Raw genomic sequence first — 26510 nt, 5'->3', positions numbered from 1 at the left:
CCATGGGGAGCCCCGCTGCCCCCGCCCCCGACTCTGCAACCGCAGCCCGGGCTCCCTTCCCCTTCTCCCTTTCTTTAATTACCGAGGGCGGGCAGCGCGGGCTCCGCCGTGCCCGCACAAAGCGAACCGGTACGGACGGACCGCCAGCGCAGCGCGCCGGGCCCTGCGCCTCCCGCAAGGCCACAGCCACAGAACAAACGGGCTCCTTATAAAGCACATTTCTCCCTTGGAATCATAAGTGCACATGAAAAGAGATACTGTTCTCTACATTTCGAGTTTTGTTTCTTTATTTCCCCAATCGCTTTTCAAGGGCTCCATCTCCTTCCTGCTAAAATACTCCCCAAAAATCAGCATAACCAATTTACGATCTTCAGCACTCAGAAAAGAAAGAAAAAAAACCCAAGCCCAATACTGTAAAGAAATTTAAGGAATAAAACTTTTACATTGTTAATTTCTATATGATGTGAAATCACCATGATTTTGCATCTATCCTCATTAAGAAAAATAGGCCACAGAAATCTTTGGGAGCAGTTTTCAAAAAATAAAATAATTATGTATAATTAACTAAGAACTACTATGAGAAATAATTACTTGCTCGAAAAATAATAACATATTTTACATTAACATTACAGTGAAATGCATGCAGAGGGTTATAATGTATCACTCCCATATGTATACAATTGCATTAAAAATAACACAAAACATCACTTCCAAAAATTTCCAAGGAGAATGTGGAGGGAAAAAATCCCATGTAAGTGCACTGTAAGATATGCTCTAATGTTACATTATGTTTAACCAAACACAAACACTACAGATCTCCTACTGAGAAAGAATTAGTCTTGAATACATAGCAGAGTAATAGATTGTTGTTACTAAATATTTTATGATATTGGTAAATGATCCATCTAGCATAAATTTAATTTTACTTGCTATCCCATTTTTCATGCACAATTGAAGTTTGAATTGCCTAGGAATAATGGTAAAAACATTTTTACAATAAATTTGATCACAGAACTTACACAATTTATTTAGCTTGATATCAGACTATGTGCATCCTTCCAATTCCACCGTACAAAATGAAAAAACCCTGGTTTTATTAACAATAAAGAAATAGCAAAGAACCCATTTATATTTAAAACACTGAAGTGTGTGAAGAATCTATAAAAAAAACTGACCTGTTCAAATTGTTGTTTTTCCAATCCATGCACTGTTTTTATTAATTAGGAACCAAACCAGATTGATCGTCATTTTATAACGTTTGACATATTCACTGTCTTCCCACTTCCAGCAGAATCTTCTTAAATTTCCCAGCACTGTGTTTTATTGCTGGTACCATATGCTTTATTGTTCAGCCACAAGAGCTTCACTCTGCACAAAGACTCATTACCTACTGCTTGCTGAGCAGCTTCGGGCTCACTGAGGCTGCCTGTGTGATCACATGGGAGTTTTGTCTGAGAAAGCCAGGCATGCCACTGATTTCACCGGCTACGGATATTTTTATCAGCTGAGGTCTACTATGAGGAAGGAATAACAAATTCTAAGGCTTCTTTAGTTCATTAAGACAGCAGTTGTTATGGAAATCCCCTGAACTTTTTTTTTTAATTATTATTATGATTCCCACTGTAATGCTGGTCCAAGAAGAAATTCAAGAGATTTGTTACAAGTAATTTTTTCTTGTGGGGAGTGGCACAAGCCATGCATTGTCTGCATCACTCTGCACACAGTACACACTGAAATTAATATTCTGAAGAGGTAATATTTTGCCAACACTTAATCTGCCAGTGTTTATCCTTTATGTGGAGGACAAGCTTCCAAATGAAAAATTATACCTAAAAAACAGCCCCTTAATTTAAATTTGTCTCATCAGTCAAGGGCATTATCGTGTAATCTTTGGTCTTAAAATGAGTTTTGCTGGCTTCACTGAGGCTACTCAGGTGAATAAGAATTGGCCATTTGGGCAGGGATTACTCTCAAATCCAAATGACAAATTATGCAATACAGTGAAGTCTAATCTCTTCTTGGTAATATTTGGTGATGCTCTGGGGTTTGTTTATGTGTGTGTGCATGCGTGCGTTTGGTTGGTTGGCTTGGGTTTTCTTGTTTATTTTAAACAAAAAATATGAATTTAAATAACATTTTATAATGCTTAAAAACATAATATTTACCTGAGTATTTCATATTAGAGTAAGTGAATATCTAGATTCAAATTACAAAAGCCCTTACAGAAAAAGATAAATATTAATTATTTTTTTCACTGATCCATTATCAGTATCAGGGTTCCATGCTAGAATATTTAGTGATAGCTTGATTCCTACTGCAGAGTGAATTCCCTGAGTATTCTAATTTAAAGCTAGCTTTCTACAAACAGCTAGTGATGATAAATGAACATCTCTCCTCCGCCCTGAAAACTCGTATTGAACACACAATTATCCATAATATTAACATTGCAAAGATGCAGCTATTCTACAAAACAGTCAATTATCTCTAGAATAATTCAGAGCATTTTGATAACATGAGATAGCAAAAGAAACTGTTTTCTCATTAACGTTCCACAAATGAAATACCTCCTTATTCTATTTAAGATCTCTCTCATTAGAATAAATGACAGCTTGTAGCTCATGGTTGGCATTATTCTGGTCCTGTCAAAGTCAGTGGAAGTTTTGCTGCTGATTTGCATGGAAGAAGGGACAAGCATGACTAACAGATTCATTCGCCTTACCATGTCGTCATGCAAATCAATGACAAAACTCATTTCTTTATTGTTCTTGGCATCTCGCTCAGTTTGTATTATTATGGTTTTGTAACAGTTGATATGCAGTCTCTGTGATTACACTGAATTATACAAGATGGTTAGCAAAGGATTCAGAATTACCTACAGCTAAATCCAGTAATGAGTATCTTCTACACTCTCACATTCATTTCAGTTTTTTAAAAATGCCATTATCAAGAGTGAGTGTATTCTGAAGTGCTACCATTTTCATCTATCCAAAGACAAGGACTGAGCAGATGTTTTGTGGCTGAGAACCTTCCATGTCTCTTAGGCAGGAAACACTCTTGTGTGTACATTAATGAGAAGAAATGAAAGCAGACTAGAAAGATTGCTAACGAGCAGCTGGTTTAGCTACAGCTATGCATATTTTTTTCCCCTGGCGATACCACTGATGATGTCACAATGCTCATGTAGGAAGACATAAACAAAAGGCAGGCATTTTTGCTGCAGTGGCACTAGGAGAAAAAAGAAAACTCAAGCGTTTGACAGATGGAAAGAAAAAAAATTGGTCAGGAAAAGAGTACTATTGTCACATTTTTCTCTGTATGTTGTTATATACACTATGGAACAGTCCTCAAATCCTGAAAGGTGGTTAGAGGAAAACACGTTCAAGGACATGATACAGTTAAACCAGTTAGCAGCAATGAGTTGTTTCTGCAGGAGACAATAGCAGCAAGCAGTCTCCATGCTGAGAGGCACCCTCGGTTAATCACTTCTTCAAGGTTGGTGGGGGGAGGGAGGGAAGCTTCAATCCTCCATAGTGGAATTTTGAATTTCTTAAATATAACTTGACATTTTTAGGTAGCTAAATTATATTCCATCCCATCCCGTCCTCTCTTCTAACAGAGTTACTAAATAGAAGGAAGTCTTTGTCAGAGCCACATTGCTGAATTTCTGCCCAGACATACTACTGAGGAAGGGCATTTCTGCCACCACAAAAGGGATTATAGATCACCCAAGAGATTCACACAAGCCAAAACCTAGGCCTCCCTTGTCACTCCACAGAAGGAAGGGGTTCAAATGAGACAATACTTCCTGATATCCCTCCTGTAACAGCCAGGATTTCTTCAGGAGAATCCAAATTCACCTCTCCTTGAAACAAGAGAGGGAGAATACAAATGCTTAGCAGTCTCTTCCACCCAGGGTCTCCCATGGGCGTCAAGGTAAGCAAGGGCTCTCTTTTCTTAAATAAAAGGTTCTTTGTGAATCCAAATGGAAACAAATCAAGAACCTTCTGACCATCTGTAAATATGGGTAAACTGTCAGATCCCACATCTACTTTGTAAGAAAATTAATAGAAACATTCTTATGCTTTCCCATTTCACAGAAGCTACAGCAAAAGTGAATTGGTTAAGGAAATTTGGACTCTGAGTACTCACCATCATTAATAAGTAACGATTTTATAAATCCTGATTTATTCTACTCTATATGCATTTACACTCGAGTACTTTTATAAAGGTTATATGCATTGAAATACATATCTTGGACAGAATTTAAAAACAAATGAAAAACCCCGAACAAACACCCAAAGATGCACAATAACCCAAAGCCAGCCATATATCACAAACCAGACTAAGCCCATGATTTGAACTTCAAATCATTTCCACCTAATACAACTACATTATTTCATTGGGTATCAAACTTTAATTAGTTGTTCAATATCCTATATCATAGTTGAATGAATCACGTAAGAATCAAACTTTTGGGAAAAGCACTATTCATTTTCATTAAACAAAAAGATACAACTTGCACCGCTCAATGCCTTGTTACTCTGCAAGTTGGAATCCTGTACCTTGCAAAAAAATGCAAGAGGTCTGGTTTCTTCAAGTACCCCAGAAATGTACTAACTTCCATACCAGTTAAGTAAACAGGGGGTTATGCTGAAACTTTTACAGTCTTCTAGTGACAAAAAATATTTGAAGTCCAGGATTTAGAAAATGTATTCAGTGGACCATGCATGCTCTACTCCAGCTCTTACAAACAGCATGGTTCATATGCCATGACTTGCAGTTTATGAGCTACAACAGCAACAGCAGCAGCTCTAAATGCCTCAGCACTGGCATTCAGGCTTGGAAATAGATGATTTGTGGTGGCTTCTTTGGTAAGATCTATAAACCTTGCCCATGCAAACTCCTCTAAATTGAATTCGGGATGAGGCATAGCTGAAAACTTCCCATGGAATTGTGCCATTACAGAAGTTCTACAGAGTTAAAAATGCTCACCTAAGGGAAAATAGTGAAATATTAATTAATATAAAGTTACAGTCAGTAACACTGGGGTAGGATAATCTAAAGTATAAATTCTACATATTTCTTTCTCGACCAAATATAACTTAGTCAAATAAATTTCCTCACCTTGGCCCCAAATGTCTTGCTTTCTATAGATCAGTCACAGCTAAACAATCTTCAAGCAGTGTCATGTTGACTGTTCAGTTCCAAATACTAGGGCTTGACAGATTTCCATAGCCTGACATGACAGGAGGAATGACATTCTTTGGGTTCCTGAACTGCATAAATATGAAAATATTACTCATTCATAAATGGCATTCTCAACAAAGAAATACAACCATGTTTTGAAATAAGAGTCTAGTCAGTGAAATGAATGGAAACAGGCAAAATCTATTTGAAAGGTGATATCTTCAGATCAACAGACAGGATGGAGAAAGCAGCTTATAAGTGAGGGGCAGGCCTGTGGCCTGATTTCTGCCACTCTAAAATCTCATCACCAAACTTCATACAGTGACTCCTGGCACATCAATGTAAGGCTGCCATTGCTGTCCTTCACTCCTACTTCTGGAATCCTTACCCTGCCATGCCAATTTAAAGGACACCACCTATAGTTTGCTTTTTTTTCTGACTCTTAATATGTGCTTGACCAGAGGCAGCCTTTTAAATCATGGGGTAAAAACCTGGCACAGAGTAAAAATTAATTCTCTTTACACTTATACTGTGGCATATAGCACAGCTTATCCCTTCCAAATGATTTTCAGCACAAGTCCTGAAAATCCTATTTTTAATGATACATTCTTGTTACATCTTACATAAGATACATTTTTCCAAGATAAAATTAACCTCTTCCAGGCTGATATCCCAGAGGAAAGCACACTTCCTTTCAGAAAAGAGAGCTGAAAGATACTATGCTTTAGTAGAGTTACTGTACACAAACAAAAATATTCCTCTGCAGTAAACACACAGAGTTTCTTTTTCCTTTCACAATCTTTCTCAAAACTGATAGTTAACTATCAAAATCAAAGACATTCTAACTTTGGCAGGCAAACTACTGTACTGTGAGGTATATAGCCAAGTAGCAAAAGAATCTCTTGACTGCTGCTTCTTTAGATGATGTGAATATTCAAAGCAAATAAATAATAATGTAAGGCTTGGTACAGCTATCATTCAAAATGCCAGAAGAGTGTGAATTCTTTCAAATAAAACAAAGTAAGTTCTATTTGAAACAGCAAAGTAGTCATTCTCTCAGGGGAAAAAAAAAGGAGAGAGAAGAATGCAGATACTTGAAAAGAAATTGCCTGTGCTGTCTGGTAATTCAGAACTACACAGAGTATGCTTGGTGTGGTTAGAAATAGTAAGACATAAACAGAATAAACAAAGGTGCCTTTTGGCTTATAATTAACTGAAATACTTCTTACTCCACCCCTTTTCCTTGCTTAGTCACTAAGCACACCTTTTCTCATAGTATCATTTTCTAACTCAAAAATTTCACTAGGCTGTTGTCCAGAAAAAGTTTCAAATTAAATAAATTAGGAGATATTTGAAGCAAGCATGATAGCTGGTATGTTCTCTCTGCAACTGTTTGGTTCTCTAGTTCCATTTTATTTACTGTAGTAAACCAAAAGCAGTTTACTGAGTCAATGCAATTGGAACAGGAAAAAAATCCAGATGGAACCAGATTGTCTTTCCTTCCTGGACTAGTCATCTACAGACCTTCCCAGAGCACCACTGTTGCTAAACCAGAAACATTCCTTCATTCCTTGTTTTCTCACCTTCCACAGTGAAGCAGACAAGCACTTTAGTTTTCATCTTCAACAGAAAGATATATTTTTTATTGTTACAATCTTCAAATTTGTTCCCATCTACCATAAAAACAAGTATTTTGAGTGGAGACAGATGTGAAAATATACCAGAAACACAGACATATCTAAGCAGCAATGTAAATAGGTTGTTACATTTTACAGCAGTTAGTTTATGAAGCATTCCAACTTAAAGCACAAGACATTTTCAACATACTACTTCGAATACAATACATAATGCTACATAGTGGACTTTCAATCTAATAGACAGGAAGATATCTAAATTCTAAAATAAAAGGTGCCTGCCTAGAATTGCTGAACATCAGCTTAGGATCTCATTCCACAGGAAGTGAATCTGCTACAACAGTTCTTCCCACCTTTGTAAATCCCACATACAACACAATCATTTAAAGCTTGAAAAAACACTGAATTCTGAGTTGTAAGGTACTTTTCACTGTTTAAAATGACCTTTAAAGAATAGAAACTGATTCTTCTTTAATAATTCTGTCCATTTCCATTTGGCTAGCATTGAAAATAATTTTTATTTACTTCTTTGTTTGTCTACCAGCATCAGTGATAACATCAGCACAGCAATGGGAACTTTATTGCTTATGCTGAGTTTTCTCTACCAGCACAACACAACACAATTCTTACCCAGACGCCACCTCCCCCAAATATTCCATGGCAGCAGCCTGCATTAATAAAGTAAAAGTCTTTTGCAGGTAATTTCCCTTCTCCTATCCTAAAAACATGATTTCACTTGCCCTAACATCACTGTTAAAGAAATTAAATGAAAAATCTTTTCATATACTTTAGCATCCAAAATAATTTTCCTAGCATATATATATGTATAATTTCCATCAAGTTAAAAGCTGAACTGCTGTACTTTTACAGCAAGTTTTTTACTATGCCATTGCAACATTCTAAGGTTTCAGAAAGTACATGAGCCAGCAGTATGCTTTCACAGCCCAGAAATCCAAGTGCACCCAAAGAGGGGTGGCCAGCAGGTCAAAGGAGGTCATTCTGCCCCTCTACTGTCAGAAGAGTCCATCTGTGGAACTGAGGCCAGCTCTGGAGTCCTCAGCACAAAAAAGACACAGACCTGTTAGGGCAGATCCTGAGAAGAGCCACAAAGATCATCAGAGGGCTGGAGGATATCTCCTGTGAGGACAGCCTGAGGGAGCTGGGGCTGTTCAGCATGGAGATGAGATGACTTCAGGAAGATTTCATTGTGGCCATCCAGTACTTAAAAGGGGCTTTTGAAAAAGAGAGGGTCATTTTTTACGTGGCCAGAAAGTGACAAGGCAAGGGGGAACTGTTTTAAACTAGAACAGGGGAGATTTAGATTAGACATTAGGAAGAAATTCTTTAGTCAGAGGGTAGTGAGGCACTGGAAAAGGCTGCCCAGAGAACTTGTGGATGTCGCCTCCTTGGAAGTGTTCAAGGTCAGGCTGGATAGGGCTTTGAGCAAAGGGCTCAAAGGCTCTGTTCTAAGTGGGAAACATCCCTGTCCATGGCAGAGGGCTTTGAATTAGATATCTTTAAGGTCCCTTCCAACCCTTACTATGAAAGTAAGCCAGTCCAATTCAGAAATATACTTTCTAAGGAACACTGACTGGCATTTCTTTCATATAGGAAGAAGATGGATAGCAGCATTTAAATAGCCACATTCATATTAGAAAATCAGTGGACAGTTCCAGGACGCTCTCGTATAACTTCAGAGATCAAAATGGAATGATTTTAAATTTGATAACACTGTTTTCAGCTGATGTTCAAAGTTCAAAACACTGTGGTTTTGGTCTAATTTTCCAAGAGCTTAAAGGGTTAAGTGTAGTAGCTACATGCTCTGAAATTGTGCAAGGATCAACATTTCTGCAACATGATCAAGTTTGGAAGTTCTTTTGTAGAAGTAGTTATGGAGTGACTGTTTTATCTAAGACTTCTAACTAAAAGGGATGAGGACTAAATAATGACTTTAATTAGAGCATTTTTATAGCTCAAATATCTTTCAAGATTTCAGCATTTCAGATACCATCATGATTTTTTTAAAATTAACTGCTTGAAACCTACCAGCTGAAGAACTCAATGTTTCAGTTAGATTTTTTGTTCACAATATTAAGTAGACACACTTATCACCCTGACAGTAGTACAATACCCAAGGGTTGAGGATGTCAGACTACAGTCCCTAAAGATTGCATCCTCTTGTGTTGGTGCACTTGCAGAGGAGGAATTTTTTTCCCCCTTTTAAAATCATTATTCAACATAATTTCCTGTGAACATCTTAAAAAATAAATTAGACTTTCAACCAGGATTACATTCAAATACTTTGCATTAGGATCATCAATTTATGGCACAGACAAAACCGCAGGGACGGCTGATATCACCTGATACAAAGTTGCATCATCTGACAGTTTCCTGTGTTGCAGAAAAGAAGCAATTACCAACTCAGTGTGGTTTTTGGCATCCCTGCAATGATTGTGACTTCTCAAAGGGATTAATTCTTTTGGCCTAACATCTTTAGGCACTGAGGATAATATTGTTTCCATCATAATATTTTCCCTTTTAGGAACATGAGGACCATGTTTATTTCTGCTATATTAAGTTGAGATAATACCAGGCTTGTCAGATATTTAGAAATAGTGTAGTCAGTGTGTCTGTTTTGACCTTCCAGGTCACAGCAAAGGTGCAAGCTGACAGCACCAGCTGTCATTTGCTGTTAACAGCCTTCTACCACATCAACAGCTCCAAGCTCATAGGGAACTCACTAGTTTTGTGACTGAAGAGCAGGAAGTCAAGATCCTTGGCTCTCTCTTTCCATCTTCTGGGGTGGGCAGATTTCAGTGACACTAGCACTGTTCTAGCTGCCAGCCTGGAATTGCTCTCCTGCCCTATGTCCACTTACATAGGCTCTAGGATACAGGATTGCAAATGCAACTTCAGTCATTTAAGGTTTCAAGAAATACAAAGATTTGTCAGTGCCAAATGTTCTACTTTTTCAGATCAAAAGATATTCTCACTGCCCTGGATGTCTTGGATTGAGAGACAGGAGTGGCCCATTTACATTCAGAAAACATATTCTGTGTCATTTACAATGGCAATGAGTTCATAACTGTGCAGCATGTATCCTGGAGTTTTTCTTATTATCTCCAGCACTGTGAGAATTCCTGAAAAGCTGTCACATTTAGCTTGCTACATACTTACAACAGCAAATTGGTACATGCTCTGTGCTGATCTTCTTACTCTTTTCTGTAGTTGCAAAATTGCAAACAACTCAAAAATTGCTTTATGATAATAATCACACAGGAACAGACCCAGATCAGCAACTGCCAGCCTTGTCGTGACATTCAGTGTGTCAAGCGATGACACAGGCACTTTGTAGAGAACAGCAGTATCTTGAAGTAGACAAACTGAGATGAGTAGGAAAACCAAACCCTTTGAGGACTTGAGAAAGGGGTCAGAGACACAAAAGCCTGCCTACTTTTCTAGCTGTAGAAGCTAATCTAATTAAAAAATGCTAATTTCCCCACAAACCTCGCCTGATGCCTTAAATTAGTATACCACAAGAATGACAGCATTTACAGCCTTAAAAGCTATATATAACCTGATATATAATCTTAGAAGCTAAGTATCTTAAATGTCAAGCAGGAAGCAGAGAAGGATTCAAAGACATTGCAGAGAAAACAAAGAGCTACCACTTGTCATCTTGTAGCAGTTATTTTTGCATGACAACTGACAATTTTATACACATAATGACAAAGGCAAGTTTTAAAAGAGATTTTAAAAAACAATTAAATACATTTGCAGGAACTGCTCCAAAACATTTGAAACAGCATGGGATTCAAAAATTTTTAAAGTTACCAATATTAGTGAACCCTAACTGGGAAGCGGACAGGAAAAAGACCAAAAACTTGCCTCTGTTTCAAGAGGCAGAGACAAAGAAGGCACGTTTATGACACTAAAAAGTGATGCTAATGGGAATACAAATAGATACATCAGCAGGTCAAAGTAACATTGCTTTTAAAGCAATATTGAGATATACAAGAGAACACAGCAAGAATGCATTTTTTTTAAGGCCAGGATTTTGTGATATTGAGATAGAAATTGCTAAGAAGTTTGCATATGATTTTTCCTTTGCTTCACAGCTGAGTTCAGTCAACTGTCTTGGAGGAGAGACAAACTACTTACTGGAAAACAATCTTACAGTAAAAATCTGAGAAGGATACATATGTTGTTAGCACAGACATTATACATAAGCTTTTCTTTTTTTTTAGATTAACCAGAAAAAGTACAGATGGGAATGAAAAGGCCACTAAAAATATAACTTTATAGAAAGTTTAAGATGTGGAAGGAACAAAATGACTTTTCAAAAATAAACTGAATCAACAGAATTAAAAGAATAAAACAACCAAGAGGGGAAAAAAGCACAGGCAAGCCAAGATTTCAGAAGATGAAATATAGTAAATTCTTGAAGATGAACTGTGAAAGATGAGACCAAAATGTTTATTTTGAAATCTAAGAATTGTATTTTTATCTAATACATATGTGATAAAAATAAGGCACATTGGGCCCTAAAGTAAATGAATGACAGAGAAAAACTAATTGAATGAGAATACCAGAAATACCATGTTGTGGCACTGAGGGCCAATTTATCCTAGGAACATAATTCTATCCATTAGAAAAGAAAAAGCAATAAAAATGAATTCCCTTGCATCCTAACCCTCCAGCAAACGCAGTGTCAAAATTCACAAAGTACACTGAGCAAGAAGTGCAAGATTTGAAAGGTTTCACTCTGCTATAAAAAAGCAGAGAATTTGGTGAAAATATACCAGTGGCCTCAGACTACTATCAATGGGTGTGGAAAATGCCAAAACCCAAACATTCGACAAGCTGACAGCTGAGTCAAATACAACCTGAACCAGAAATGAAAATTCCTGCCTGTCTGCACATCCATTGTTCTGTTCCATGCATACAAATAAGGTGAATCTGCCAGTGATACCCAACACTATGGTCTCTAGCCAACACCCAGTCACCGGCCTAAGTCAAATCTTCAGAAAACAAACCCTAAAGCTGAGATGCCCACATAATAAATGTCAAATAAAATGTAGAGGAATTTTTACTAGACAATGGGTAACCAATGAGGACTCTCAAGCCATAGCCAGACTGCATACAATTGAGCAGTAGGAACAAAAACTGGCAACAAATATGATACCAAGCACTTATTAAACACGACACTACTCTTATTTTCAGTACAAAGGTGTTATTAATACTTTAACTAATGGTTGTATTTCAAACCTTTTCTCTGGATTGTAAAAAGACGAACCTACTGAGCTGCTAGCACTGAACTAGCAGTAGAGATGTGAAATCAGTTTGCATGACCAGTTGCATCCTGAAATCCATTTGTAACGAGGACTTCTGTAGGGCTTTGAGCAGTTTAACTGTTCCATACCTAGTGTCTCCATTTGAAAAAATAAAATAAAATTTAAAAAAAATGAATCTAATATCTTATTGTTACCCATCCCTTAACTGTGCTTTTAGTGGTTACAAGTAAAAGGCTTGTTTCAAGACCACCATTTAGAAAGAACCTGTTTCATTGAACAAGTCAAAACAATTAGAGGAAGAAAGTATTTTGCACTTTCAGCAATAATAGGTGGGGGGGAAGGAAAATTTTAGTGTCAAGTCTGGAAATTTAGGTCTGATATGAACTTCAGGATTCTATCTCTACATTAGATCCGTAAGTGGATGGGAAAGTACTATTTCTTCTGATACAGGGTGATATCCTGACACTTGAATTTAAAAGACAAAATAAATTCTCCACATGGGAAAAATTTAAAGCATCTAGCAGTATTTGAGTACACACGAAGCAGTTAAAAACCATTTATTTCTCCTCTCAAAGATAATCCCTACTAATTGCTCTAGTTGTGGAAATACATTTTGTGGGAAAGGATAATGAAGCCTACTTGTCAAATTGCTCATGTCATTATTTCACTGCAGATGGCAAATGCTATAGCCAGACCCATTCCCAGCATGCTGAATATCAGCCTACAGAAAAGGACCCTTGCATAAGCCACTCTGACCTTTCTTGCTAGTTTCTTCTGACCTCGCTGACCTCATTAGACTGGTATAAAGAAAATAAAGGAGCTGTTGGGTACTCTTGATGGATTAGAAATAACAAGAATGTGTCTAGGACTTACTTAAGTACTAAACCAGACCACTGAATTATAATGCTTTTCAAACAATCAAAAGGATAATAGGGATAGTGATGAAGAAATAGAGGTAGAAAGAAAGAGATTCTTAAAATATTGTGAATAGTATGCTTTTTGGAAATTGTTCATCAGCATCCTTAACTACTTATTCTGCTGCCATTTTACACAGTTGATTTTTTAAGGCCCCATTTGAGTGAGAACAAATATTAGAAAACAATGGTCCCAATATAATTATTTTGATTAACCATGAATCCAACTTAAGCACCTTGCTGAAAGAGGGCTTTAATCTCCTCTGGTCAGATGTATTTAATGAATTCTTCAAATTCCCAAAGGAAGGAAACTCTAGACGATAGAATGCAAGTCTCTGAATTCCCTGTGTCACATTTCAAACACTACATCATACTATCAAAAAAATCTGTGTCTTACCAGACAGAAGGGTAGACATACTATCAAAGTGTTTATTCTTTACATAATACATACCTTCTCCGGTGGAATTTCTTTGGGTTTTTAAACTGTCTCCCAGCCCTGAAATGGACAAATCATGCATTTCTATAGCTTACATTGTAAGAAGTACAAACTTACAAATTAATTTTGCTCTCTGGATAGTGGATTGTGTCATCCTCAGTAAACAGTTATTTATTTATTTTTAGCTAATTGTGGCACCTGAACAAAACTTGCAGAAAGGAAAACACAAACCCCAAGTACTACAGCATAAATTTTACAGCAATTGCAACATGGGTCATGTTTTTTTTATCTTTTTATTCTGTATTTCTAATTTCTAGGGAAAAAAGTGCTATGAGGGAATTTATACTCACAGAAATCTTCCAAGTTCCCATATATTGCGATTTAAAATTAAAAGCTCTTGAATTTAACCAATGGAAAGTATTTATGGGAAGAGAATTTTTTCTTTATATGCTTAACTACTCCTAAAAGAAGACACTAGTAGATAGGCTGACCTCAGCCAAAGGGTTCAGGCTTTATTATGCTATGCATTGAAATGCAGGCACCATCACATAAAATTAAATTATGTCCTTTTTAAAAATAAGACTATGCCATCATTTGTTCCTGAAACATCCTCTGTTCAGCTGTCCTGCAGTTTTATAGATCCTGACATGGGAAAACTGTTGCATTTGTGATAGTGGTGATTGTCCCCTTCAGAAATTTATAGCCTTTGGTAAATCTCTGTACGTCTCACATCTCTCCTGTGCCAAGTGCACAATCCAGCCCCAAGCCAGCACCACTGGAGAGGCTGCAAACATTGCATTTGTACAGGAACTCTCATCAGGCTTCATCCCCAAGAGCTAAAATGTCTTAAAGCAGCCACTGAATCCAGACACCCTCATACTACACACAGAGCTAAGTTAGATGACACAGTGGTTAAAAACAACTTAATCAGGTTGCTAGCACAGATTTCACAGCTGCTGTATCTGGGCAGCTGTTCTAGCACAATTGGATTAGTGATTTATGCTGTCTGTCCACTCTCCCCATTTTAAAACAATGGATTGAGATTTGAACATGTAAATTTTTCATCCTCATCACTCTTCAGACCTTGTGAATGCAGAGTCATTTCAAGACCTGTAGAAAGGTTTTGGTTTGTTTTTTTTTTTGTTTGGGAGACTGTTTGTTTTGTTGTGGTGGTAATCTTTTCCCTGGCTTTGTTGTTAGCCTGAGATTGTGGTGTAAAGATAAATGGCGGACAAGGACCTTGTGTTTGGATATTTAAAATAAACAAAAAGAAAAGCCCAACAAAAAACCAACTAAACAAAATCAAAGCAGAATTGCAGTCCACTAGCAATTCCTTCCTCTTACATGTGATATGGGTAAAACGTGTTTCTTCAAAGTGTGTTTGTCATCTTACATTTCTATCATTTGTCTGCCCTGTAACAAAAGAGAAATTCAAAAGTCCCACCTATTTGAGGTTAAATTATTAATTTTCCCACCTTGACCTTGTTTTGGAATATGCTTATCTCTGTGAATTAGCTACAGCAGTTAACCTGCCGTTTAAAGAGCACATAGAGCAAAACTGCTCTTCACAAAACAAAGAGCAAGGTGAGCAAACAACAAAAAACCCACCATGCCTATTCTTTTATCATTTTATTTATCCTATTATCGCATGTATTAGATAGGTTACTTATGTTCTTCACTAAATAAAGCCCAGAAAAAGAAACCCTTTTCAACTAATCTCCTACGCAGACCAGAAACCTAACTTTGAGTACCAGAGGGAGAAGTGTGGAGGGGGTGGGAACTCCTTTCTTTCCTCCACATCTCAAATCAGAACAATATGACAAATTGTCACACTTAGAACCACAAAACCCAGACAGGTTTAATGTCTGCACCATGGTTAACTCCTAAATAAAACAAACCCTTCAGAAGAAAGGCTACCTACAGTCGTGCTTTCTGATTTTTCCTTTATCAGTATATGCAACATTTAAAAATAATACTCTAATAACAAACAAAGATAAATACCCATTTTCCAGTATCCCAGTAAAGCTTACATGAAATTATGAATTAGTTAACCAAGAGAAGTTGCTATCATCGTTTTCTTGCTGCCAAGCATTTTAAGTTACTTTGCAACATTATTAAAGTATTTTACTGATTACACACAGTTCTCTGAAGACTTACTACTTGAGATGTGTTGGCCAGCTCTTTGTAGCTGAATAAATAATATCCCTTACTTCCAGTCTCTGGAAAAAATAAATCACATCATGATGTGACAATTAAAATAAAAGCCTTGAAAGTACCTCTTCAGAAAACTTGGTGTTTCTCTTTCCAAAATTTTAAACAGCAGATAGTTTTGCAAGCAAGTGACAAAGGATGTAAATATACAATAATAATTTATTTACAAATACAGACAATAAGTTAGGAACATTTTACCTGCATAAATCTAATTTCACTGGAAGTTGCTGATGTATGCTGATCCAATAGGTTTCAGCATGAATTTTAAGCATTTTTAAACACAAAGGTGGAAAATGGTTTTTTTTTAAACTCATGTTCTTCTAAAAGTGCTAATCAAAATCCCTGCAGAGATGTAAAATATAGCATCATGTTTTGTACCATCAAATGGTACAAAATGAAACTGGACTTGTATAACTGTAGAGATATATGCACATGAATAACTGCTACTGTACTACTGACCTTGTGATCTCAAAGAATGCCAGTTTCTCTCAGGAGATTTTTAGACTTCTGAAATCATGTTTTCAGTCTGTAGACATTTCCTTAATCTGTCCTTTAAAAAATGGAATTCATGTCTCATTACTGTTAAAACGATACCAACAAAGTCTTAGAATTTCTATCAAAAATGAAGTGATGCCACGTGCAAGCTCACAGAATAAACAGAAAATTCTGTTTATTTGCAATGAAGCCAGGTTACCATATCAGGGTGAAAAAATTCAGAAGAGCATATTGATATATAAAAAATAAATGATCATACAGCCAGTATGCACATTCAATTTCTTGTACACATGAGGTATTTCTGCTCTGACACATCAGGGAGTCTGAAAACCTTCCTGTATTTCACTGAGCAGGGCAAAATTCAGTAATTGCAAGGACAATTAAACATTAATCCTGCTTACCATGGCAGGTGACAGACTTGCCATCTGTTAAAGCCCTTAAAGTGAGGTTGGATATCTTTCTAAAATACGTTTTTGGATATAGTTTTTGGAAAAGCAAAACTAAAAACAAACTAACATTTAATCCAGACTGCAAAACTGTGGTCATCATATAGCGAGAAGGGGCTGATGGCACAAGGCAGTGACAGCAGCTTTGCCATCAGAGATGCCTGTTTGTGTCATGGTTTAACCCCAGCCAGCAGCCAAGCTTTGGGCAGCCACTCGCCCGCTGCCCCACCAGCAGGACTGTGAGGAGAATCAAAAGGTAAAAGCTGGAAAATTCATGGGTTTAACAGGGAAAGCAAAGGCCACACATACAAGCAGAGCAAAAAAAGGAATTAATTCACTGCTTCCCATGGATAGGCAGGCTCAGCCACCTCCAAGAGAGCAAGACCCCATCACAGGAAAGGTTACTTGGGAAGACAAACACCAGCTCTCCAGATGTCCTCCCCCTTTCCTCTTTTTCCCCCCAGTTTCTATGCTGAGCATGATGTCACATGGTCTGGAATGTCCCTTGGGTCAGTTGGGGTCCCCTGTCCCAGCTGTGTCTCCCAGGCACCCCCAGCCCCCTCTCCAGTGTGGCCGTACAAGGAGCAGAAAGGGCCCTGGCTCAGAGCAAGCCCTGCTCAGCAATAACAAAACATCTCTGTATTACCAACCTGTGTCCAGCACAAACCCAAAACACAGCCCCCTACCAGCTGCTGTGCAGAAAAATAACTAACCCAGCCAAAATCAGCACAGTGTCCCTTTCCATTCTGCCCCCAACACTTGTGATCTGGCATTAAAATAATGCAGGAATCCTAACTTAGTTGGTCTTAGCTTTGGTACAGACTCCAGTTAGACCTCTGGTGATTTTCATATCCTCCTTCAGCACAGGCCACAGTTCTCTGGGCATACAGCTCTTACAAACTGTGTTAGCCATGATTTTGAGAATCAGGGCTGCAATGCTTGCTCTTGTAACATTCTGCTTAAGGGATAGGTAAGAATTTTTAAGATCAAAATGATTTGAGGAAGAATAGTTTTTGATCATGATATAGGAAGTGTAGGTGATAATTAAATTCGGCATCATAAAGGCAAACTACATCAACTCCCAAAAGCATTTAGTACTGGTTGTTTCACACAAGTAATTAATATTTCTTGCCAATACTACTTTAAAATGCCAACTACTGCTGCTGTTTGCATGTATCAGAGTGTACACAGATGGACATAGAGCATCCAACTCCAGCTTTCTGAAGCAGGAAAGAAGGTAACAAACAAAAAACATTTTCTTTTCTGAGTTATGCAAACAAATGAGTCTATAGCTAATATAATAACACATGACTGAAGTGCTGGTGCAAAGCATGCTGTGCAGTATGGATGAACCTGAGTGGGCTGCATAAACTTCAAAGCAATAAACAGGCTACAAAAGACGTGTGGGCAGGGAAGAGAAAATGGAAAATATAGGAGACATAGGGAGGTGGTTCCATTATCAGCTCCAGGATACATATGATGTTGCACATGGGAACAGTGAGGAAGGACTGCAAAAAATGGATCTGAATAGATTCACCTCAGCCCTTAGTAGTTCCACAAAATGCCATGATAGACTCTCATGGCTATGACAGGGTTTTAGTAATTAGCAGGCGATCCATTAACTTATGAAAAATAAAATCCGGTCTCAAAAGCCCCTATTGTCAATTTCTCTGTCATTCATTTATGAAGATTCCTACTAAAGATTAGGAAACTAAAGATTCCTTCACACTACAAAGCACAATAAACAATTCAAAGTAGAACATTTTATTTATCTAAACACTACCAAAGTCACCCCAACGACGTTTCATGAAAATTCAGGCCTGGCTCATCTGCATGCCAAAATTCTAGACAAGTCACAACATTTAATGACTTCCTTGGGCACATGCTCTGACCCAGCACCTACTCTTCTGTATTAATCTCATTGTGAGAAAGGTATATTTAAAATGCCAACTCAATTTTTTATCTGAAATGTCACATTTTGTCATCTCTCCTAGCTGCTCTTCTGTCTGTCCGCAGAAGAGCCCCATTTTTTGAGAAAATTCTCACTTCCTTAAAGGCAGTGACAAGATGAATTTACTACAGCCAAAAGCATTTTTGATGCTTATTCAAAGTCCAAAGTTAAGGTAGCTTTATTCATACCATGGCCTACTGACTTGTGATGTTAGTGAAATAGATAAATTCACAACAAGTCTTTCTACTGCAAGCCATTATAAACCACACACTGATGGGCATACAAATAATACATTATTTTAATGCAACTGTAACTACTTAAATAGTGTTACCTTCTTCCTAAGAACATTCAGTTGGGCATAACAGCAAAGGTAAAAATTTCTACTAATTTTAAATAGTAGTGTAACAATGAAATGGTATCTCTGCTCCAAAACTTTTTACGTCCATTTCACACTAATCACTCAAAACTAAGAATACTATTTAAGTAAAACAATGCGTAAAAGATCAAAAATACTAATAGAAGTCAATGGGTATGCTCCATTAAAAAAAAAAAAAAAACCATGATCACTTTTTGGTAAAATGTAGGTCACCTATGGTTGCCATAGTAACCACTGCTGAACTATTGCTCTACAGATGACCACTGCCTATGCCTGCTTTCTTTGCTAGCAGTCATACCTCAATTAAAACAAGAAAGAGTCTGGAACTGACATTAGTTTAGTTGCAAACAACACTGCTTAAACATTTTCAAAAGCATCTCCTAATATCCCTGTCTAAATAAAATACTCAGATAACCAGTTGACAACACACAAAACCTGCTTTTCTGTACTAAGAAATCTGTTCTTTGTCTGTATCTAAATCCTGAATTTTCCAAAACGGAGATAAACAACTTTACAAGAAGTTGCAAATACAAAACATATTTATACAGAGCAATTCACTAAAACATCAGTAACTCAACAGTTAGTTGAAATTCAACAAGCACTAACATTAAGTTAAGCTTCAGAGCAAGTCCTGTGACAGTGTATTCAGTACCTTCACTCCAAACGGGGGTTAATGGCTTGGCACATTATTATTTTGCACACAAGCACCCAGTGAAAACGAATCATGTAACAAGGAGCCATGGATAATAACAGTTGAAACCTCACTTGGGATGAAGTCATTGAGTCTTCAATCACTTTGATGGTGAAACTTCCTTTCTCACCACTATTACTCTGGGGCATACATAGTTGATGATGAATTCATTAAAATACAAAAGACTCCACATTACAAAAAGAGTCTTAATTGTCTTTGATAGTGAACTGGGAAATAACAGGACTACAAGCCAACGTCCTTGATAACTGCTAACTGGTTTTCCCCTTCAGAACAGTCATATCACTATTACCTAAGTTCAGACTAAATGAGCTGCTTATCTTCTCTCCTTTTTTGTTTGGTTTTTCTGTTTGATTTTTTTGTTTGTTTGTTTGGTTTGGTTTTTTCTTTTTGGTTGGTAGGATTTTTTTGTTGGTTTTGGGTTTTTTGAGGGGTTTTTTTGCTACAGGTATTATAAAAACTCTAAAATATAAACTTTGAGGGCTGGACACTGCCCATATGCCTTAATGCTATTAGCACTACTAATACATTGTGGTAGGGTAGCATCAGTAGTCACAGAGTCAGAACACCAAAAATGCTGTTTATTTAGTGAACAAAATAATGATGATCATTATTCTTGAATACCATCTATGAAGAATCATATCCCCTCACTTGCTTTAAATTCTTGAAAGCTCAAAACAGACAGATGAACAGGTAGATAAACACAGGACACCACAGCAAGACTGCTGGGAAGCCAAACAGACAAACTGCCACGGGGCAGAGACAGCTCGTGAAAGCTTTAGAATCAAACAATTAATGTAACTGTTTTGAAGTCACTGAATTGGCAAATTCTAAAGAAGTGATAGCTCGTTTATAGTCTCCCAACTGCATCACTACAGTAGGAGGGAGAAGACTGAGACTCAATTTTTTTATATTCCTGTAAGGATCAGGACCTTAAAAACACCTTCACACTCAGTGCATACCAGGGGACTGCCCTGGGCACCAGGACATCTCAGTATGAGTAAAACACACATGGGAGATGGGGCTGGTGTACAGAGGAAGAAGAAAGGAAGAAGTCAATACAGTCTCCAGCAAGCAGAATACTTTCCTTTTTCCCTAATGTTTCAATCAAAATTCATGAAATCTTTACCCTTGGGTCAGTAATTTCCATGGATTCATTTCTCCCTGCAGTTTATAAGACAGCAAGTACATGCATTTACTGTCTTATACTGGAGAAAATCAGTCTGTATTTTCTGTATATAGATACAGGCTTTCATCTTAAGGAGGTCCAGGTCCCTAGTAGAGCCAAAAGTCCTAGTACAGTACAAATGATATAAGAAAAATCAGAATATAAAACTCGACCACCGAAGGCTGGTAAGACTGCAAACAGAGATAAAATATAGTTGCATCTTTCTTGTAAGCATTAGAATGGTTTCATTATGAAGAGCCAAGATAAAATACTAAGTTCATCTGGTTGTTAACTCTGCTTTGCAGGTAGAACTGCTAGTCTATTAAAAACAAAAAAAACCACAAAAAGACCAACCAAGCCAAATGCCAGAGAAGGCTGTTCCCAGCTCACTGCTAGAGACTTAAGCTCAGCATGTTCATACAAGCCACAGCTGTATCAACTGATAGATGAAAAACCTTTGAGCAGGCACAAGTCCCTGGAAGGAACTTCCTTTGGAAGATTTACTACCAACAGAATCTGTGCTTTTACGTTGGAGTTAACTCCCCTCAGTCATCCCTATTGCTAAGTTAGTGCTTAGCTAAATCAGAGCAAAGAACAGAGGAGCAATGTTCAGTAAGGAGAAAACTGCACAATGGCACCTGCATTGAGGGTGCTCCAGCCTGAAATTAGTTATAAAGGTCACTGTAATGGACCATCACAGAATGGTTTGGTTTGGAAGGGGCCTTAAAGACCATCTAGTTTCAACCTCCCACTCCTGGGCAGGGATGCCACCTATGAGGATGAGGCTGCTCAGGGTCTCCCCCGTCCAACCTGGTCACTAAGACAACATATTCTGTCAAAAGCACTGAATCTAACTTGGCTTTAAATTTCAAAACATCTTTAAAACCCTCTTTACACAGACTGGTTAGGAAACATTTTAAACTAGCACGAAATGAAGAATATGTACTGATCACAGCACTAGATGAGGAGAGAGGATATAGCAATAAACTTTCTGAGGCTTCATTTGCTTTGTAAGAGCACATAAAGCACTTCAAAGAAAGCTGCTGAAGGCCACTGGGACTCTCACTAGTAATAAAAGTGAGCATTAGGATACAGAAGTCAGGAGAAAGCAAGCATGAAACTTTTTTTCAGACAAAAATGAATCTATTCATAGTTATAAACTGGTAACAGAAAAATCAATTTTTCCCTTCTTTGTGATTTGATTCACCAATTATTCCCCTACAGAAGCTAGTGTAATGGTATTGGGCCACCCACAGCTTTCACTGGTATCCAAATGTTGTCATAATGCCTCCTTGTACCTGAAAAAGGGACAGCTACTTTTAGTACCCAAGACACCTTCAGGCTTTTTTACCCTTAGAAACAACATTTTAAAATTCTGATCTTATTTGACAAAGACCATGGAGCAAGTCTTCACCAAAATAAAAGTCACCTACTTCCCAATCTTATCATTTTTCCAGAGAAGGATTTTAGCTGAGACTAGCTCAAGCTAGAAGTTAACTGGAAAAACAAAACTTCTGAAATAATTTGAAAAACTGTGAGCTTAGGCATGTTCATCCCTGATTAGATTTTGCATTTCTAAAATTACATGCATCACTGGTGAGAGAAAAAAGAAACTTCAAATTCTTTGACTTTATAAATGAGACTGTAAAGTTATTAAAATTATTTTGCATATTGCAATAGCATCTAGAAAGAGCAGCTGCTATAAAAAGTCTAAAACCAGAGGCTAAGATAAGATCTGGTATAGTTTTAATTGTGTAGAACAAATCAAGGACAATATCTAACCATCATGTTTAATTTTTATCCAATCTCACAGACAATATTCGATCAGCAAATAGAATCCCATACATTGTGTTAGCATCATTCTGAACTAAGAATTGCTGGCAAAAGATGGTTCCAGAGCTGCTGACAGTGCACACTCCTGAATACAGACCAAGCCTTATACATATGTTCTGAGTGCAAGGTGCTTTTCTCTAATAAATGCAGCACAGATACAGACACAGATGTGCTGTAGAATCAAAATCAACATTTCCCAGTAATTTTCTAATTTGTTTTTTAAATATGTTCCATATACATCAATGTAGTGAAAGAGGATGAGTCACTTTCAATGACTAAGAATTTGCAAACTCCTGGAGCATTAAATTCCTTTGATCTTGATAAGCTGGCTCGTTCTCATTCTGTTCATTAGCCCCCCCTCCTTTTCCCAGTTTTGAGCCAGCCAATCTGTAGCCCTTTCTGCAAGCTGACATATTTACCAAGTAAAATCTGTTACCACTGCTTTCCTGCTCTTACTGAAAAACACCCTGTTGCTTGTCAAGCTCCTCAGCTTGGGGAACCTATTTCTCTTTTCCTTCACATATGACATAGTCCACAAGCTCTCTTCCCACCCTGATGAGCTCTGTATTAGCTCCTCTCTGTATTTCCCCAGTAACCACAAACTGTTCACTTGTGCATTCTGTTAATCTCTTTTTTTTCCCACACCCATCTAATGTAATTTCATCATTAGTTCCCAAGTACCATTTTGCTGATGACTCACAAAAATTGCCTAAGAATCTCAGAAAATAATCCAGTTGTGTTGCTTTGAACCATGTCTTATAAGTATCTTTCTCTAAGGGTTAACCTGGGAATGTCACTACCTACATGATTTGAAAAATACGAATGTCTTAAATTGTAAGCATAAATTATCATTAATTTTCCAGATAATTATTTGGCAACTGTAACAGGGCTATTTTCTCATCTGTTCTGTTTGAAAAATTAGTGTATATGGAGCCTGCCACAAACAGGTATCTACATTTAGACAGCAATTCAATTTCAATACTGATTAGTGGAAAGCATCTTGATATTTTCACTCTTCTCCTTTGATGGAAAAATACTTTACAGCTCCAGAAAATCCTTTAGTGCTTGATTCTTTACCAATCAAAAAAATCACAGTTGTCATAGAAACTGTAAAAACTGAAGTCAGTCATGACATAACAACAGAGCAATGGAAAATGTCTGCAGGCTCAGGTTTTTGTGCTGGAGATATTTCTATGAATTTAACCAGGGAGTCTACAAGTTTCCAAATCTAACAAAAATATTATAACAATAGGCATTATTATTGTTTTTAATAATCTGTTCGGAGTCTGGAGAGTAATAGCATTTATTGCTATTACTCCTGCTCTACACACTGGCTACATTAACAGCAAACACACTCATCTCAAAACAGTGCAAGCTTATGCTATAAGGCAACTGAATTTCTCTGATCACACATCTTAGATAGCCTGGAGGGGCTTTTGGTCAATGTTGTCAGCATTGCTGAGATCCCATTTTTGGTATTTTTAAGCTGACAAAAACCACTTAAAAAATCTATGTTGCCATTAGTTTCTGTCTCCTACAAATACTGTTCAGAAAAAGACTTCTATCTGCAGACCTCTGCCCCATACAAGAGAGTTCAGTTCCATTCCAAACATTATCTCAGGCTTTTCCCCTATGACATGAAACTCTGTAAAATATAACTCTACTCCTGACTAAGACAGGTTACAAGAATCTTCCCCTCTCCATAACCAAGAGCTAAAGCATATACCAACTTCAATTCCAGGGCTCTTCCTGCCTTTTATTGGAACCACTTGACACTTCATAATTACTAACTGACAGGGCTGCCTTACTGCAAACACTTGCCCTTCAAGTAGAGATCACCCTGCTGAAAAGAAAATAGTCATAATACACAGGACTATTACTGGACTGGCCTCACTGCAGGTCAGGAAACTGATTAGCTGAACTGCAAGTAACACGAAAAGCAGCGATGTGGAAGTACTCAGATCTTAAAATAACCATCTCAGAAGCCTTGAATTAAGTTTTATGGAGAAATTTAAGGGAGTTCTTTTTGTTTCAGCTGGTTTCCTCTGGCATATTGTCCCTCTGAACCTTTAATATATTCTTTCCAGACAACTAGGTACCCATATTTTGAATAGAGAGCAAACAGGTACTTGGATTCCCTATGCTTTCCTAGAATTGCCTTAAATAAACTGTTTTATCATGAGAGCATCTAGGAATTTCCAGACCTGCTAAACAACTTCAGATGCTCACACCACACCCACATTCCCACCCTGCTTAAGTATTACATTTAATGGGAGGGTGAGCATACTTGGTGTGTAACATGCTTCAGCAGCCTACTGAAGTTTAACTGGCATATACACAGAGAAACTTCCAGCTGCACCTAAGACAGAGACGGCAAAATTTGCCTGTTAACTTCCCTAACCATGAGTTTAGGAATTAAAACCAAAGTGAAATCCTGATTCCAGTAAAATGACCAGCAAACAACCCATTAGTGAAATAATAAACTTTTTTTACAAGGAACAAAGGAAAAAACTCACAATTCAAATCTCCTTAAAAAGAACAGCATGACTTATTTGTTTTACTGCAGGGTTCTTATTAGAAGAGTACCTGATTCACACAAGTCCGTAAGCCTCAGTGGGACAGAGAGAAATACATTTCTTCTGTTACCATAGCTGAGACCCTAGTCAAAAATATGTATAAAACCCTGTAGTTTCTCACTCTTCATTCAGTTCTGTGGCATTCTGTCACAGACTTTTCATTTAAAATATCACTCAAGGCTTCTGTATGTCATTAGCACAATTACTGCATGTGTGCATACATATGTACAGAAGCACATGTACACATGTGTCACTTGAAAAAGCACATACACAAAAGCATAACATACATAGTTATGCTTTTCTCACATTATAAATATATGCATACCTGCATGTGTATGCATGCATGCAGACTTCTATCTTTTATTCTGAAAAAGGCACGTTCATTTCACATTACTGCCAATATTCTTCTCCCAAATCATCACCCAAAATGGAAGAGATTCTCCTATATGCTTAAAACATGTCATACTAACTAGATGCGAATGATAGAGCACAAACATGGAATTTCCTCTAAAACTCACTCTGACATTAAAATTTTCACAGAAATAATTACCAGAGGAAATAGTTATTTTTTTAAAAATAAGTACTTCCTCACAGTGCCAGCATTTAAACATAATAAAACAGATAAAATACTGAAAAAAAAAGCAGAAAGCTTTCACTGTATTTCTAACAAGTAAAATGAACCTTTCTTAGCTTGTAGAAGACATAGGATCATGCCTTACACACCCCTTTAGTACTTACGAGTAAAATGATTAGAAGCAGATGGATGGACATTACTTCCACTGTCAGCACTTTCACTGCTGGAAACATCATCATCTGATTCCCACACACAGGAGCAGGGTGAGGTTCCACCAACTTCTTCAAACTTCCTCTTTAAAATTCCACTCATTGCTGCGATGCTGTCACCATGCACCTGTAACAGGAATAGAGGCAATGAGGCACTGAAACATGCACCTACCATGCAGGTCTCCCCATTCATTTACCATTAAAGAGTTCACCTATCAGTCAGACACTACTACCTGCAGCTAAATGGCTCCTTAACTAAGAGTTTTAAACAAATTTTCCAAGAAGGAATCAAAAAACCCACAACCTATCATCACTATATTTATCATCACACTGACTTTAAGACAGAAGGTAAATGCTACCTGTATTCTACCAATGCAGAAAATTCTACAGCCAATCTCATACATGTATACATATATATTCAGTTATGCAGCAAATTTAGGTCAAGCATAATACTCCAGTGTAATTCATCAAAAATGGACCTTCATATAACACTTAAA

The 26510-nt window shown here is 37.3% G+C and overlaps 1 protein-coding gene across 4 annotated transcripts in view; it reads right to left on the bottom strand.

The window, feature by feature from the left end:
- CSRNP3 (cysteine and serine rich nuclear protein 3) overlaps window positions 1–26140 on the bottom strand; it is a 65396-nt gene extending 39256 nt beyond the window's left edge. For 2 of the 4 annotated variants that reach the window (XR_004081918.1, XM_005415825.3), the window contains exon 1: window positions 25969–26140. Coding sequence is in view for 1 of the 4 variants with exons in the window: in XM_005415825.3 (XP_005415882.2) it covers window positions 25969–26116 (148 nt within the window). In the remaining 3 variants the exon portion in view is untranslated. Of the gene's footprint in view, window positions 1–1175; window positions 1405–5124; window positions 5244–25968 lie in introns of those variants that run through there. The other 2 variants (XM_031058548.1, XM_031058540.1) reach the window with 2 other exon arrangements.
- Between the last annotated feature and the right edge of the window lie 370 nt (window positions 26141–26510).

Source organism: Geospiza fortis, unplaced genomic scaffold (assembly GCF_000277835.1).
Source record: "Geospiza fortis unplaced genomic scaffold, GeoFor_1.0 scaffold112, whole genome shotgun sequence".
Classification (NCBI taxonomy): domain Eukaryota; kingdom Metazoa; phylum Chordata; class Aves; order Passeriformes; family Thraupidae; genus Geospiza; species Geospiza fortis.
This window is presented reverse-complemented; position numbering and strand designations above follow the sequence as displayed.